This window comes from Anthonomus grandis, chromosome 2 (assembly GCF_022605725.1).
Source record: "Anthonomus grandis grandis chromosome 2, icAntGran1.3, whole genome shotgun sequence".
Classification (NCBI taxonomy): domain Eukaryota; kingdom Metazoa; phylum Arthropoda; class Insecta; order Coleoptera; family Curculionidae; genus Anthonomus; species Anthonomus grandis.
This window is the reverse complement of record NC_065547.1, coordinates 21,345,955-21,364,201: the sequence shown is the minus strand read 5'-3', so window position 1 is coordinate 21,364,201 and position 18,247 is coordinate 21,345,955. Positions and strand designations below refer to the sequence as shown.

Genomic DNA, 18,247 nt, shown 5'->3' with positions numbered 1-18,247 from the left:
GCTTAATTTGGAGTCCCAGATATTTTATCTCTCCCAAAATAGGAATTTTTTTATCATACAAGAAAAGTGGTCCAAGGTCCTCAATCTTTTTTCGTCTTTTGGTAAATAGTATAATTGCGGATTTAAGGGGACTGATCTTAACACCTTCCTTCTCTGTCCAGTTTTTCACGATGTTCAGAGCAGTTTGCATTCTTTTTCTCACCCTTGTCTAACATTTTCCTTGGACTACTATCACCAAGTAATCTGCATATTCTAAAGTTCTAAAGCTTTTTTCCCGTAGTTTTAATAGCAGCCTGTTCAGCAGCATGTACCACAAGATAGGCGACAAAACACCTCCCTGTCTTGTTTCTAAGCATGAAATATATACACCTGCATATTCTCGCGTCTATTTCAAGTTCTCCTGCGGTCCTTGTAATAGACTCGAATGGTGTGTTGTCAAAAGCTCCTTCGACGTGCAGGAAGGCAGCTAGTAACACGTCTTTGGTTTTCAGAGTCTTCTCTGCCATAGTTACGAGCCTATGCAGCGCTGCTTCTATAGATTTGCCTGTAGTTTAGGCACATTAGTCTTGCAGGCAGCAGAGGGTTTTCAACCAATGTTCCATCCCTAATGTGTCTGTCAAGCAGTTTTTCTAGTGCCTTTAGAAGAAAAGACGTAAGACTTATCGGTCTAAAAGATTTGGTCTGAGAATAGTCAGTTTTTCCAGGATTGGGCATAAAAGCAACCCGTACCGGCCTCCATCTCAAAGGGATACATCCATAAGTTAGACTGGCCCTTAATATAGCAGTTACTACATCATTACTGGAATCATTTCATCTAGGTCAGCAGATTTTTAGGGCAAATGAGTTGATGGCCCATTTGATCTTCTCATATGTCACAACTTTTTTGGCAGCTTTTCAGTCTTCTCGATGTGCTTCATATTATGACTTATATCATATAATAATATATATCATATTATAACTGGCGTCAAAACAGTAACGCCAGTTATGTTGTCTTTTATAATGCACCAAGGAAAATGTATCCGAAAATGTTTGGTCAGTGTTTCTTTTCCTGTGATTGTATACTCACCATCGCCATTGCGAAGGGAGCCCAATCGGGCAGCCTTGCTCCTTGGCAAAAACCTTTTGGAGTCTAGCACAGTCTGGAACACTTTCCAGTCCCTCGCAGTACTTTCTCCAAGAGTGCCTTTTTGCCTTTTTGAAACTTTTTCAGCCTGCCTATGGTCGTCGACAGCCACTCCTTAGTGTGCGCGGTCACGCAGGTCATCCATAGGACACCTGCGGAAAACGACGCCCTCAGGAACTGGACTGGATTCTGGCTGGTTGACGCCAGACTTCCTCTCCAGGTTTTTCCTGAAACAGCCTACCTTATTCCTGGCTCAGGAGTGACTCCAGGTGCTTATGGTCTGTTACAGCCATTTTGATACCCGCCACAGTGTCCTTATAACTGCCAGTCTGCACGTTGGTGCTCCTGCGCTGCTTTGACACCTGTTTGCTATACGAGTCTGAGTGTGGTCTCTTGCGTCTCTCACTCTCCTATGCCTTCTTCGTTGGGTACTTCTTTGGCCTTTCAAGTGTGTGCTCGCCGCCATTTTCTGTTGTCACCGTATGCGCCTTTTTCTGCGCTCCGGAAACCTTAGAATTGACCAATCCGATCTTCTTTTGGACAGTCCGCGGGTTGCTTTGCCCCCTGTCCAGAAGATCCAGCAGCATCTGGTGGTTGTTTTTTTTACTTAAGTCCATGAGAGATCCCACGAGTAGGGAGGAAAAAGGGTCGCAAGGCTTCATACTTCAGGGTTTTGCTTGGTTTCCTGGAGGCTTCGTAAAAGGCACCTATTAGGTCCGGTGCCAGTCATCTCTTCGGCACGGATCGCATAACACCTTGAATTTGGACCGAAAATGTTGGAGTGCCATTGAGTAGCCGTCCAGTACAGTGTCTCAGAGTACACTGCCCTGGCTTGCCGTAGTAGCAGTGCCGTCGTGCAGGCAGACACTCGAGAAATCGGATTCTGCCGTGCATTGTTGCAAACGACGATTCACGTCGCAACACATCTCCACCCCGTCGTTAATCAAAAATGAACAATCAAATCAATGAAGGCATTGATTTGCGTTGATTTGATTATTGATTTGTAGTTTAGTGGGTAGCCGGGGCCTTTATATACACAGGTCTCTTGATGAACCCGTCGTGCATAGCCTAGGAAAAAGCAATAAGGCTCTCTGGTTTGAAGGACTTAAAGTCACTTAGGTACACTGTAGGTGTTACCCAACAATTTGAACCTATCGCGCGTGAGTGCTAGACATTCCCCTTGCGAACGAAACTATAGCACTTGGTCCTTCTCTTAACACCAGCAACATTCCGGGTTGTCCGCAATGCCAATAGTGTGAAGTTGGAGCCTTAAATGCCATTGTTCGGTTAAAGAGACCCCTTTGAGAGTGCCATGATACGACGTTTTTTTCTAACCGAGATATGCATATATGCCCAAGAAAATGTTTACATACGAAGAGTGCACCGGCGATATGTGGATATATTTTCTAATAGAAGACGTTCTAATTTCGAATTTTTTTAAAAATGCGTACAACAAACTTGGAGAAAGTGGTTCTTTTTGTTGTTCATGAATTTAGGAGACCGCCCAAAAACGCGAGCTAGAGGTAGAAATTCTAGTTCCTGTTGCTGAAAATCTGAAAATCACTAGTAGACTTACTAACGGTTGGTAAATCAAGTAAAAATTTCTCGAATATCCATAAAGATGCAACCTTACCATTGCATTTGCTACCCCCGCTTTACAGAAGAGGTTCAATTCGCTCATTTCTGTCGCAACCAGCAAACTGCCGATTCATTTTTCTTAATTAAGATTTTGTTTAGTGCAGAAGCGACTAGAAGAGGAGTTTTCAATTTTAGAAATAAACATGTTTGGGATATTGAAAACCCTAATTTTAGAAGAGGACGTCACTTTCAGCATGAATCTACCACATAATTTAAACGGTCTATTTAGATTTTTCACGAAAAAAGCTTTTCGAGTTTTTGGAAGATCTCCCATGCAATTACGGAGACGCCTGATTTTGATGCAGGATGGTACCCCTGCTCACTCCAGATCTGTCAGAAAATATCTGGATCAAGAATATCCTAATCGCTGGATCGGTCGTGGGAGCCAAATACCCTGGCCGCCTCAAAGCTCTGATCCTAATCCTCTTGACTTTGCCATATGGAGATACATGAAATTAGTGTTTATCAAGACACAATCAAGCTCTTCTTGAATAAAGAGCTGTGGGAAAAAATCCAGAATGCTTTATTTCGAGACATGAATGAATTATTTCGAGACAACGACATATTGTTTAATATCAGGCAGTCTTTCAATAAACAGTTAACTAAGTGTATTGAAGTTAACGTGTGTAACGTGTAACGAAGTGTAAGGAGACCATTTGAGGATTTGTTATAGGATAAAAAAAAAAAATTATTGCTGTTGATATTACCGTTTTGTTTTTGTTCTAAATTCTTCTATGTAATCATATTATCTACACTTATAATAAATCTGTAGAGAGGTCAATTCTGTACATGAAATATATTTCCAAAATAACTATCGGGGGGTGATTAAGATCGATACTGATGAAAATTTTTATCTGTCTGTCTGTATAACCGTGATAGAGACAAAAACTACTTGACGGATTTTAACGAAACTTGGTAAAATTATTATTCCTTTTTATCATGCTACAATCAGTAGGAGCAGAGCAGTGAAGGGAAATGTTGGAAAAACGGGAGAAGTTACTCCATTTTTTAAGTTTTCGTCGCGTGTGCAACCTTAATGGTTAAAGCTACACGGAAATCTTATATGACGGAAATGTTCTCCTTAAAATTATATAAAAAATATCCCACGACAGCATAAATCTATCTTTTATGGTTGACTCACATTAACACGTATAGCTCCCGATAGCTTAGCAGTTCGAAGCTTTCTTAATAGGTTTGATCTAGCAGAAGTTTAACCAATACACAAACGATCCGTAATCTGCGCAGATGAAAGTACACGTTCTAGCACAACCATTCCGGGATTCTGACTGCCTGTCAACTAGATAGCAAGCCTAGCAACAACAAAGTTCAGTTGGGAAATTGGTTTCAAATCACTGAAAGTAGTCTTTCCTAGGGACTTTGGTTTGGGACATGACATTTGAGACATTTTGTTTGTCATTTAGATAATCATTTAGAAATGTATATGAGATTTGGAGTTTGATCTTGTGGTTTGATCGCGTTTCATTGTAGGATAATTGAAATCTGATTTTTGCTGCTTTCAAAGTATTAGGGCTGGTTTTAGAGTTAATTTACTACTGTATTTATGAAATATCTTAAGATAGGTATATAAAAAATTCAATAAAATTCTGTGTAATTTAACATAATATATTGGGTATATAAATATATCCTAATTTTTATTATTACGGGTTTTAAGAGAATCCAGAATGTCATCAGACTCTTTAAGTTCGGATTCAAATCATGGATTTGATTCTTATGTATCGAGTGATGATGAATTAGTAGATATCCTGTTTGAAGGCCACAGGAGACCAAAAAATGAAGGTTATCTTGAAGTTATAGTACCACTGTACAATAACCAGGCATTTGTTGAGCATTTTCGAGTTGTCTGCTAACTCGTGGCTTAAGATATTGGCCATAGATTTGAAGAAAGTGAGTTTCTTAAGTCGCAATCTGGTGGAAATAACAAGCTATCAGCCTATAAATAAACATAAATTTTTTTGTGGTTTGCTGGTCATGAAGCTTCCTTATTTAGAGATGTTGGAGATAGATTTGACATCATAATTAGCTGCCTTTTTTACGTTCTTAAAATGATGATACATTTCCTAAGTAGAATGTCACCAAATGGGCATCTGATCTTGAAAAGACAACTATTGAGCAACATTTCAGAGAAGATGCTATTGATGATACTCATATAAAGATTGATAAGCCTAAGAATGATCCAGACTCATATTTAAATAGAAAGAATTTTTACTCCATTCAGGTCAGTTAAATAAGAAATACCTATTTATAGTTTTTACTGAGTTTTACTACTTAAACTTCTAGCATTTTTTGATTAATGTAATGTTGGAATATTAAGTCTAAAGATTCTATTTTTTGATCTAAACAACTATTTTGTTCACTCAACCTTTTAAAATTATTTTCAGATTTGTTCTATTTGTATGACTAGACAAATTTGCTGTTGCTCTATGTTTACTAAGTTATAGGATACCCTGTATAATGAAATTCGAATTTTTATATAAATTGCGAAGATTTTTTTTCTAAACCTCTAAAAAATCTCAAATTTGTCTATTTAGGTTTTTGTAATTTGACAATGGACGTGAGTGCTTTTTTAACTTGGTTTCTGAGCAGTTTCGCTTATTCGCAGACTCTAAAGAGTCCCCTAAAGTTTTATTTTTAATTTAAATATATTAAGTGAAAATTTCCAATATCTGATAATTATATAAGGTCCTGTATAAAATTATTGCACCACTTGATTTTTAGAGATTTTTTTTTAATAAAGATAAAAAAAATTAATAAGTATTGTTAACTATGCATTATTTATTCATAGAAATAATTATATTCTATTCAACAAAACAAGATTTAAGTAAATACAAAAATAAAACATTAGACTTATAATGAATTCTTAATATCGTGTATTGCCACCTCTAGCTGCAATGACCGCTTGAAGTCTTCGCGGCCCTCCTCGTATCAAATTTTGAAAACTTTCCTGAGGAATGTTTTCCCACTCCTCACGAGCCGCATGTTCCATGATAGAGCATAAACATAGTTTTTTTCCAGTTCTGCTTTTTGTACGAGAAAAGATATATAACTGTTTTGACTGATATTTATTTTCAATTAAACTTTCTTGACAAAATAATCAGTGCTGCGATAGTTTTGTCCAGGAGTTTATATTGTATTCCTTTCAACAATTTGCTAATCGCCCTTTTTTGGCTCTATTTTAGATTAGTCTTGGTAAGGTTGGGATTTGAATCATGAATGATTTTAAGAAAACATGAAACTAGTATATGGATATTTCCACTTAATATCTGCTAAATTCCACTTTTTATCAGGCAGTTAGAAAAAAGTTATCGGAGCCTGGTATAGCTACCGTAATTTCCTTAAACTTGTTTTAAATAGTAAAATAAAAAAAAACAGAGAACGTAATTTTAAGTATAAATATCTTAGGTCTAATAATAGAAATGTTTATGTTTTGTTAAGTTAATGCCCGAAGATACATTAACAAAGGTCTGGAGTCGTTTGCTATACCATACATTCGAGGGATCGAATGATACATTACAATAATATACATATAGAAGGTCATTAAAATGTTCTTCTGACGGGCCGTGTCAAAAACTTCCTTAAGGTTAGATTATAAATCATTCAGCTCCTCGTTCAAAACCCTAAAAATATTGTCTGCAACATTGCTCTTGATTGTCACCCTCCCTATGATATGATATGATATGGATATTTTTGTTATAGATATATTAAATATATAGTTGATTTATATTCGATGACCCGATATAAATCACGAATTATGTTAAGTTGAAATCGAAAGTGCTGTTGCTAGAATATAGCGATCATGTGATCTCGGGTTCGAATCCTGGCATGGGCATAGTTGTTTGTGTTTGTCTTATAAAAATTATCACTCGTGATTCGGAGCCCACGTTAAACTGTAGGGCCATAATAACGAACAAAGTTGGGCAGCCGTCGAAATACGACGCAAGTCCATTATAAATTGAGGAAGAAGAAAAGGAAAGCTTAGCTCTGGAAAATCGAGATTACAATCTTTACTTACCAGATATCGTAATTGTGGACAAAAATAAAAATAAGACCATGTTAATTAATGACATGACTTTTTAAATTCCTGTAGATAAAGATTCATAAATTATATACAGAAATGTTGAGACTATCGCCGCAATAATTTCTTACAATATTTTTCGCAATAGATTCCAACAAGCTTTCTAGAAAACAGCACACTTTGGAAGTTTGTAATTAGGCATTTTATGGGAGCAGTGTAGCGTTTTATTTTTCTAATTCTTATGTTCACTAACGCTCCATTGATATTTCATTAATTTCAATAAATATATTAATAATTTCAGTCAACTTCTTTTATCGATATTTCTTTAAATTCACACTGTCAATGACACATTACTACTGTAACGCATCACTCTCCTGGTTTTATTATTCATGCTTTCTGTTGACGGTCCGTCACTCTTCTGGTTGGTCTTAATTAATGTTTTCTCTGATTGGATTGACATTGACAGCTCAGGCGAGAGGTGGGGTCGTAACTTATTTAGTCGGTACTGCATCCATTTTTCGAGGACTTGTTCCCGTGTTGCAGGTAGAAGCACACGTAAAAGGCCAGTTTTTTTTTATTTCCGAAGTTTGTGAAGCAGGAAGTGGCCTATAGATATAGAATATGGTTTATAATTTATAGTCCTTAATCTTGTTCCTTTAGGGAACTGTTTATTTCATAATTCTGGTGCAGGATGCCCAAGATTTTGATGGATAGATAATGAAACTAGCAAGGTGGGTGTGTCACATTTTGAACGCCATTCATTTTTATCGACAGTGCTACAATGGCAACCGTTGTTTTAGGGTTTTACTTTTCCGTTTTCCTCTTTATTCTTCTTCAATTGTTGATGGCTGCAGGATTTTGATTTCCCCGAGAAATTGCTGTAAGCTGTGGAGCTGGAACCAGAGTTAGAGCTAGTATTAGAGATTCCCAGTCCAGATAGCTAAGCTACAAATAGCATACATTCACAGCTTCGATTTTGAAGGCCAGCCGTTCATTTCTTGGAGGAATATACAGGCCAGTCTATTCCATTTATTTAAATATTACTAACCATAAATTTGTCTCACTTATTTACATTTTTATTAATATATCTTTAAAATCAATTTATTGCTACAAATATTTAATCAACATCATAATTTAATATGTCAATTTCTTATCTATAATTTTAGTTATTTTTTGTTCAGTATTTTTCAGTACCTTTTTTGGTAGTTAAGTAGATATAACTCGGTTAAGGCTGATATGCCTTAGGTAAAAAGGTTCATGAACTTTCCCCTGCGTAATACAAATATATACTAAAAACTTTAATAATTGCAATTTATTTTTCAAGTGCTGAAATCTACCTAGTAGACAAAATCATAATTTAAATGTTACTTTTGTTAAACTTATTTTAATCACATCAACATTATTCATATTTTAATTCATAATAAATTATTAACATTTAACAGATTAGAAAATGAGGTGTATACATATCTTTGATGTAAATATAATTTGGTTGTATTGTTAAGATATATTTTTTTTTTGCCTCTTTAAATCTACTTTATCCAGGGTCGTTTAATTGTTAATTGAAACCTATATACCGTTATAGAAGTGTTTTTCTTAGTTTTCTTTCATTTATAAAAAAAAACTAAGTGGCGCCCTCTTATTTAATAGTTATAATCAAGATTATATTCTTTAATAGCCAGTCATAAGTGAACCTTCGAACAATCCCAAGCCTCCAATAATTCTGAGCTACCGTCTGCAAACTCTTGGCAAAATAGTAACACTGTAAAGTTAACGCCGCAGCAGGTGCCAACGTCCCTAGATTCTCATTACATCCCAGGCAGCACTAAAATCTTCTGATAATATAAATAAATTTCGTCTTTAAGGTATATTTATGTACACATAATGCAAAAATACTTACATATACAATTACATCGTATATAGTAGAAGAGTGCAAAGTTTATAATTTGTTTGTAACAGCTCGAAACAGTTCCACTGAGCCTTTCCCCACTCAAGTTCGTATGTTCCGTAAGCATGATGTTGTACTTCTTGCGGGCCCTCTTTTAGCCAATAGCTTTCCTTATATTATAATTTGCAGTAGGGAATATTAATCTTTATTTCTCATAAAATACCCCAGGTATCCTAGTTTTCTTTTTTTAATGAAGTACATGACTTCTAGATAAGTTTTAATTCTTCTGAGTACTTCTATGTTTGTAATGTGAGCTCTCTCTAATATTCTGAGCACTTTCCTACTCAGAGTAAAAAAATAAAACTCAGTAAAATCTCAAATGTTCCATATTTTTAAAGGTGGCTTCTGCGATTGTCCGGGATTCTACGCCATACAATAAAATAGAAAAGACATAACATCTTAAGTGTCTTAGTTTCATTTCAAGAGATATGTTGTGACTTTTGAAATAGCACTCATTTTGTAAAATACCCTCTTTGCTTTTCCCCTAGGACATTTTATCTCTTGTGCACTATCCCATTAATTACTTATTTATGATGGTTCCAAGGTAGCAAAATTATTGAACACGTTCAATGCGAGTTCCATTGACATATAGGATATATATATTTTTATTGATGATCATCTGTTTCGCTTTTTTTACGCTGATATTAAGACGATGCTATTGACTGAAGTTCGCGATATGGTCCGTTAATCTTTTCAAAGCCATTTTCATTTTCATTAACCGTTCAAGGTATCTGCATCACCATGGTATTATTGGAGTATCGGCTTTTTTTATTGACTTCATTGACATTTTTTACAGAATAATTTAAATAACAAAGGTGAAAGAACATATCCATGTCTGGCCCCACCTTATATTTTCAGCGGTTTTGTTCGATCTCCATCAAGTTTTAAGCATGTTGTCTAATTCCAGTAAAGATTTGAAATCAATCTGATATCTTCATCGTTCAAGCCCGTCTCTTCCAGGATATTAATTAATTTATGATGTTGAATGCAATGATATTTCCAGAGTTATTCTGTTAAAGTTGTCACTAATATATAATAATTGTGTTAACTTATATTATTATAAACAAAAGTTGTTTAAAAAAAGTTCTGTATTGCGGCATTGTTAAATATATATTTTTTGCCTCCTAAAGAGCGATTATGCATAGCCTCCCTAAAAATGAAATTCTCAAACAAATGTATTAGTTGCTGGCATATATTCAATTTTCTAGAAAATATTATATTTTATCCCTAGCCACTTGGAACCTTGTCACATTAACTCCGGCAGGACTGCTTATTTTCTGTTGAATAAACCTTTTGGTTATTGAACTTTCTGCTTAGGTTTCATTACTACTACAGATACCGGCTTCTGAATCTTAACCTTGTGCAAATGTCTCTCACTCGGTATATTGTATATCTTTTTATTTTATCCATTGTATTTATTTAACCCATTCATATCCTTATTGAAAAGTGTTTCGCCTTTTTTCCTATAGTGACTGCATAAGCATTTTTAATAAAAATATTTCCACAAAGTTATGTTTTCACACAGTAAAAAACTCTTATATTATAAGTTATTCCGCATTTTTTTCTCTGGAAACAACTTGAATAGTAAAACTGCACCAATTTCATTTGCAGTTTACGATTTACATTTAAGCAGAAGCCTTTTTTTTACACAGCATTTAAAAAAATAGGCCAAGAGGTTTAACATCAACAATCGCCCGCCATCTTTTCTTCACTTCTGGAATGACTGAATTTTCTACTCTAAAGGAGTGCATAGCCATTTGACTAATTCGTAATAATAATTGGAAAAAAATCATACAGCGCCAAAAATGATGTTAGTAGAAAACACGATAAAAAAATCTATTTTAATTAGACATGCAGTGATAATATTCTCAGTTTAAGCTCATTCTCGTAAATACTTAAAAATATTAAAAGGCCAGCTCATCTAACCCAACAATTATAGACCATTAAATATTGAAGAACCATGTGAACCGCCAGCCCTTTCATGCGCTGCTTAATTTATATAATAGTTTGTATTGCAAAAAAACGACGAAAATTATAAATATTTTACGAGAATCGATAGCAACTTTCATTTAAGGATTGGTCGGGGTGCATATTCAATTATTTAGGAAACCTAGCTAAAATTTCCCATATTTTTAGAAGCAATACTACGGTTGCTGTAATAGTTTTCGCTAACTTGATATCCCGTTGTGCTAAAATGGAATTGCATGTAATTTTTTGGGTTTTGTTAAGTTTTGTTAGAGCTAAAACAAGTAATAAGTTGGATGACGATATATCAGCTCCACCGATGATTTATGGTAAGTATATTAATATCATTTGATTCGAGATAAAGCAATAAGTCTTTATGGTGATTATTTATTTCGGGATCTATTAAGAAAGTAGCAAGATTACAAGTAAAATGGATGATATGCCATGTAATATAAATATTAGATTTCCACTCCTACTTTTATTTTAATACTTATACCAAAATTGATACATAATGCATTTTCATACTGTCGTTGTCAGACTTGTTCAATGGATAGTATTTTGTGTAAGGCAAGTAAATATCGTATGGTTTTTTTTTTGTTGGTGAAATAAAAAACGAACGCATAATAATGGTGACAGTGGGTTACCTTGTTCTTCAAAGTCTATTATCGATACTTCTATTATCGAAACAGTCAGATAGTAACGGCATATAAATTATTTGTTGACCGGTGGTCTGGTAACAGCTATTAGCTGTTTTCCAAAGCCGAATTGTAAATGATGTAAGTAGTTACAATGCTGCAAATATAAGTGCCTATTTTTTCGGACGTTATATTAAAAATAAAATACTTAATTATTAAGAAAATACCATCCATTATTTTTTATATTAGATTGAAAGCTTGGATTGATATACAATACATGCATTTCAGCAACCATAAGGACGACGAATTTCTTTCTCAATTATTTTTAGCATCAAGCTTTCCAGAGTAACTAACTTAATTAATAGCTTAAGATTTAAAATACCCAGACGCAAAAAAAACCTGCAGATCTTGTAATTTCTATTCCTTGTCGAGTAATCAATGTCCCTCTTATTTAAGCTTCGAAACTTATATAATCTTAGTTCATGGATAATAACGAACCGAATAACACCAAAGTGTTACTATAACTTATAGTTTCAGGCAGCAAACCGTGGTTCGATAAAAGTTGTACCAAGGAAGTAAACAACAAAAATGCTGCTTATCGCAAATCATGTCAACTTTATTTCCTTGAGAAATGCGTACTTGAGAAATCCGTCTGGTTGCTTTTGTCCCACCAAGATAATGGAGAAACTTATCAACTAGCAAATTTTAAAATACCTGAAGTTTATGAAGATCATTACCGACCGTCAGTATGGGTTTCAAAAACACAGATCTACTGGCAATTTGTTGGCAGATGTCACGTATATTGGAACCGAGGCTATTGACAAAATTTGGTGAAATTCGTGCAATAGCTCTGGATATTTCAAAGGAATTATATAAGAAATGGCATGAAAATCTCTTTTGTTGTATTCTTATGGCTTGCCACCAATTCTCGTTGCTTGGTTGTCATCGATGGACACACCGACACGCCTCTCAGAAGTTTCAGATTAACGCTAGTGTTCCTCAGCGATGAATCTTGTCCCCTACCCTGGTTTATGTTATTCAACAATGACTTCAACAAGACTTCTACTTCAATTTACAGCTTTGCTATTGATAGTACATTGGTGTCTTTTTTTAAGTGCCCCATCACCCAACTAGATGGCATCAGCAGACATCCAGTGTCATAGGCGTCGCCATATAATATCTATCAATGCCGACCTTAACGTCGTTTTAGATAGTGGAGTGAATACAATTTTATTGAGTTTAATGCAGCTAAGACTTAGGCTGTTGTACTTACAAATAAGGCTGCCGCTGCTTTTGAGAATAGCTTAAGGTATTTCTCAAAAACTTGGGACTCAAAAAACAAAAAGGTTGTATACACTGCCATAGCCTTTAACGCTCAAATTCGAAAACATTTACTTTAATGTGATTTTTGTAATTATTCGCATAACAGAAGGCAGGTTTCCAAATCAACACATAGTGTTGCTAGATTAGTAGAATAGCTACTACAGTTAGATTTGGCCATTGCTTACACATATTTCAAAAAAATTCTTATTGTATACTTATTTTGTGGTATTTAATAAAAGGCGATTGTTCTTATTATACATATATATCATAATTACTATTAGCCAAATCGACTCTGAGAAATATCTTTACTGCATTGCCTCATGACCTGACAAGGCATCCTGTTAATGAATAAATTTTGATTCATGTAAGAGATAAAGTGTGCAAATTAATTTTTTTGTTTTAGGATTTAAGATTAGATATATATATTAATATTTAGATATTAAGATTCAGGCTTTCGAATTATAACTTAAATTATAAAATAAATGGCAAAGATAAGAGCAATTTAGTTTAAAACTGAAGAAAATTTATAAAATTTAAGATTATACCGAGCAGAGCTGTTAATTCTTGCCTATGTTATACTTACCATGTTATTCTTACCTAAGGTGGTTTTACCTCTAACGTTATTTTACCAAATGTTCAAAAATACGGCAAAGGGCCTTGTAGCTTTTCTAAGTGATTGATGTGTTTCTTTGACAAACATTATCGCATTTCTAAAGCGCTACTAACTAGAGTCTCCCGAGTGCCGACTTTAACCTTGTACATCTCATGTTTAAGCCAGATCGTTCGGCGGTGTAAAGTCTAGAGATCTTGGAGGCCAATTAATAGGACCCCCGCAACCAATCCATAGAATTAAAATTCATAGAATCCTGGAAACTCTTCGTCCAAATATTGCTTGACGTGACGAGCGAAATATGAGGAAGCTCCATGGTGCTGATAGTATACTTGCATTGTGATGTTTAGAGGAACTTACTCTCTAATAAAGTCCTTTAAGTATTTCTATCCTGAGAGACGGTATATACACCTATATTCGCCTATATACAGTGTGATGACTTTAACTGGAATAAATTCAGAAAAATGTTGCATGCCACGACCACTTTTTACCCAATTCTCGTTAAAAGTTAGTCTTGAAAATCGTTTTACAAATCGTGTTCGATTTTACTTTTAATATTGCCTATTTTAGGTATCCTAATGTAATAATAAATATATATACATAATTAATATTGTTAAATATTTAATTATAAGGTACTTTTTATATATTATTTTTGAAATATTTTTTTAAAAAACAAGAAATATAATAAACTCTTCTCAGTCAACAATTCATACTTTTTTTGGGTCATACAAAATTAGCAGATTTAAAAAAAATAGTTATATTTAATATTGGACCTAAAAGTATATTTTATTGTCCAGCAAGAACCAGCGCGGAGGTGAGAGTTAAGTCTTGCCAGGAATAGGAAGGGATAAGGAAATAGGGATATGGTTTATGAAATAAACAAAAATAAGGTATACATTATATGGGACTAGAAAAATAGGATAATAAATAAAAAGAAGAATTCTATCATCAACTGAAACCATATAATGGTTTTATATACAAAAATAAAACAAAACGTAAATATATTTGCCTTGGTAAAAACTTTGGTTAGTTGCTTATATTGCAAATAGCAGAATATGCTCTAAAAGTTTATAAAAAATAATATTTACATATTTACAAAATTATTCTATAAATAAAAAAAAAAACTCGACTCTAGCAAAACCATGTAATGGTTTTATATACAAAATATAACAAAAACGTAAAAATATTTTCCTTGGTAAAAACTTTGGTTAAGTAGCTTATAATGTAAATAGTATAAATAAGCTTTAAAATAATATATTATATACATACATACATACATACATACATATTTATGTACAAAAAATATTTTATAAATAAAAAACTCTGTTCTACCCAAAACCATGTTATGGTTTTATATGCTGAATAGAAGTAATAGAACAAAAGAAAAACATATTTTCTTTGGAAAAAACTGGTTATTATTGCTTTATATCACAAACAAATAGTTAGTAGGAATAGGTTTTAAAACTCTAAAATAAAAATATAATATACATGTTTATGTCCAAGCAAATAAGATAATACTTTATTATGTACAATGTACATACATATATGTATACATTATAGTCATTATACATCAGTTAGTTTTTGTTGTTTTTTTTTTAATTTTTGTCTTCTGTGGACTCTACTCTGGTTTGACAATTAAGGAAATTCTTCGGTTTTTCATATTAGCAAAGAAGTCTATAACTTCGTCATAAAATTTGTCATTTTTTGTCATTTCTTTTATATACTCTTTTTCGATTGAAATAAGAGATATATTACTTAGTCGCATTTGGGTCATAGAATTACGGCTATAACTTTTGAGTGCTGAAAAATTTCTTTCTACAGATGCCAATGTTATGGGTATAGTCACAGCAATGTTAATAAATTTATACAGCTCTGGCATGCACTCATTTAAATTATTTTCAAACATAAAACTTAATAATTTAGATGGAGACTTACAACTCTGAAACATCTGAGGGTCACTGTAGGTTACAATTAATTCATTTTTTAATTGAATGGGATCAAAAAACGGATACTGGTTTACTAAATTATGCAGTAATTTTTGGGGAAAATCTTTGGAGTAGGATGGAAATTTTTCGAACATTAATAGATCAAAGTAATTTAATTTACCAAGAGTAGGATTGCTGAATCTAACCTTAATTTGTTCAGTTATTGTGTCCATTATTTCAATATAGATTTGTCTATAATTTTGTCGCAAATCGGGTAAGTCAAAATTAGATTTTCGTTTTTTTACTGGCGGCTCAACATTAACATCAAGTTTTTCAAAATGCTAATAATGCAAAAATGCTATTAACATACTGCTCATCATTTCTAAACTTTTGCAAAGTTTCAGTCAAATTATTTAATTGATTTTTTGAAAAATTAATGTCTGAAGATTTATTTTGAAGAATTGAGAAAACTACGTCAGTTTGCTCAAAAACTAGTTTAAATGTTTTAAGAAAAAAAGAAAATTTATGGTCTGTTAAAATATACTTGAAACCCTTTGCCTCCCTGAAACTTTGGTCGTTATTTTTAAAATCCTCACTGTTTAGAATAAAATCAAAAACATCTATTAATTTTTCCTTATGTGTATGCACTGAAAACACAGATCTTGATGTAGAATTCCACCGTGTAGCAGCAAAAGTAGGCATTCGGCTACCGCAAATTTCATTTAGGATGTGACTTCTCTTGGTGGACTTGGAGAAAAAGGCAGAAAATCCTGACAAGTTGGAGAAAAAAATACGACAGTCTTTAATATTATTGCATGCCTTGCTTAAAACTAAGTTTAGTGCATGGGCATGGCAATGCGTAAAAAGCTATACCTTTTTAAAATTCGTCAAATTTTGAATCGTATTTACCCCACAACGTCAAAAGTTCTTTATAGTTGCCACGATTAATCGACTCTTCGGTCTCATCATGTCCGCAAAAAGCTAGTTCTTGTGAAGCTAAATAAAGAGTAATGTCAACAAGCCGCTTTAAATTTGACCGGTTTTCACGCACTTGATTGTTAAAAGAAATAATGGCTTCTTTTTGAGCATTATCTAAAGCAGAAGCAATATTTTGTTTTCCAAAAAGCCTTAATTTACAAGACGAAGAAATGTGCTCCTTTGATCGAGGCAAATTTTTTAAATCAGAATATCCAGTTTTCGACCACGTAGAATATTCAGTTTGGACAGAAAATAACAGACAAGCCCAGCAAAAAAGCTTTTCTCCTTTAACCGATCCGGTCAACCAATCATATTTGCTGTACCAAGTCAAATTAAACTCGCGCTTTTGTCGATTGTCTGCAGATCGCAATGAAATTAAATGGGGCTGAGGCCTGCCCAAAGTCTTAATAACATAATATTTGGCATCAAAGCGTAATGAACTAAAATTGTTTAATAGCAGCCAGTCTATTAAATCTTCAGCTTGTTTGATTTCATTTAATTTGTCCATCTTTCATCTTTCAGCAAACAAACATAGAAATGATATGATGATTAATAAAAGAAGCCATTAAATAAAAATATCTTAACTTGCATCACTCAAATACACATAATAATAAATTATTAAACACGATAAATACCTTAAATTAAGTACCAAACATTAACATAGAGGGAAATCCGGTCGCACAATTAAATCGATGAATCGACAAAATCAAAACTAATCAATAAAACCGTTAGCCAAAACCACCTACCTTGTCAAAATTCGCGGGCAAAAGACACGACAATCACCGAAATCAAAACTACTGAAAACTGCTGAAAATTCAAAACAAAACAAAAATCAGGTTAACCAGATGATCGGAGGCTAGCCTCCCTTGGCGCCTTATTTCGCGCGATGAAAACGGCGTTTGTCGGCGCCAAATCGAGTGCACGGCCCGTTGGATTTTGACCGCTGGAGGAGGCTTGCCTCCCTTGCTACGTATGGCTTTTCTTATTTGGTAAAGATTGAAGAAAAATATATGTTTTTTCTTATAATACCTCTAAAAACCCTGTAGATATTTTTATCAAATTTGGTATGCATTTTCTATGCATCAAAAGGCATTTCCTGAGGCTCACTAATTTTTTTTATTTGTACCAGTGACGTTCGTGCAACGTTTAAACTAAATATTTTTGATGAAACATATGGTACGCCACATTTTTTAAATTTTTTTTGTTTTTGTAATTCTCATTTATTTCTGAGCAAATTTGATCTTTTGATTTTGTTTTGTCCGAGGTTGCGTATTCGATTAAAAAAAATAAATCCATCTATCTAAATATATTACGTGTTTATTATTAATGTTTAGATGTGATTCTAATCTTTGTTTTAAACCAAATGAAAGAAAAATCAATTAAATAATTATAAAAAATGTTGAAAATGACCACCCTCTGCCATTATGCAAGTCTGTACGTCGCCGCATTTGTCGATGATAAAAAATTCCGGGAGAATTTTGAATTACGGTATATGAATTAATGATTCGGTTTCTCAAGTCATCAATATCCAGTACCGGACACTGATACAATTTAAAAAAAAATAGTGAGCCTCAGAGAATGCCTTTTGATGCATAGAAAATGCATATCAAAAACTACTAAAATATCTACAGGGGCTTCACACGTATTTTAAAAAAACATATATTTTTCTTCAATCTTTACCACTCGGTATCTCAAAAGTTCGGACTTTTAGAACATACGTTTATATAAAGTTTTTTTCTTAAAATTTACCCGAGTAAGCACCTGAATTTTTTCGGATCTATTTATTTACTCCCTGTAGAGTGTAGTTAAGCCGGGTGTAATTGTGAATTATACTTTTTATACTTATATATTTTATACTTATACTTTACCTTTATAATTTTGCATTTTTTTACTTCATCCTCACTTTTTTATCAATAAAATGTTCAAACTCAACATTCTATGTAAAAATTATAAAAAAAAGGGTTTTTAGACGTCCTTTTAACTTTACCGGACTCCTAAACCTTACTGAGTGGCTTATTCAGATGTTCTGTTAGTGGGCAGAGTTTTGTTCTCACAAAGTTTGTTTAAATCTC

General features: G+C 33.5%; 1 protein-coding gene across 1 annotated transcript in view; it reads left to right on the top strand.

Moving 5' to 3' along the window:
• Positions 1 to 7,091: 7,091 nt before the first annotated feature.
• The window catches only part of LOC126750124 (uncharacterized), a 72,074-nt gene continuing 60,918 nt past the window's right edge, over positions 7,092 to 18,247 (top strand). Inside the window, exons 1-2 of the mRNA XM_050459631.1 lie at positions 7,092 to 7,525; positions 7,595 to 11,033. Of these exons, the coding sequence (XP_050315588.1) occupies positions 10,934 to 11,033 (100 nt within the window). The 5' untranslated portion in view covers positions 7,092 to 7,525; positions 7,595 to 10,933. The remainder of the gene's footprint in view (positions 7,526 to 7,594; positions 11,034 to 18,247) is intronic.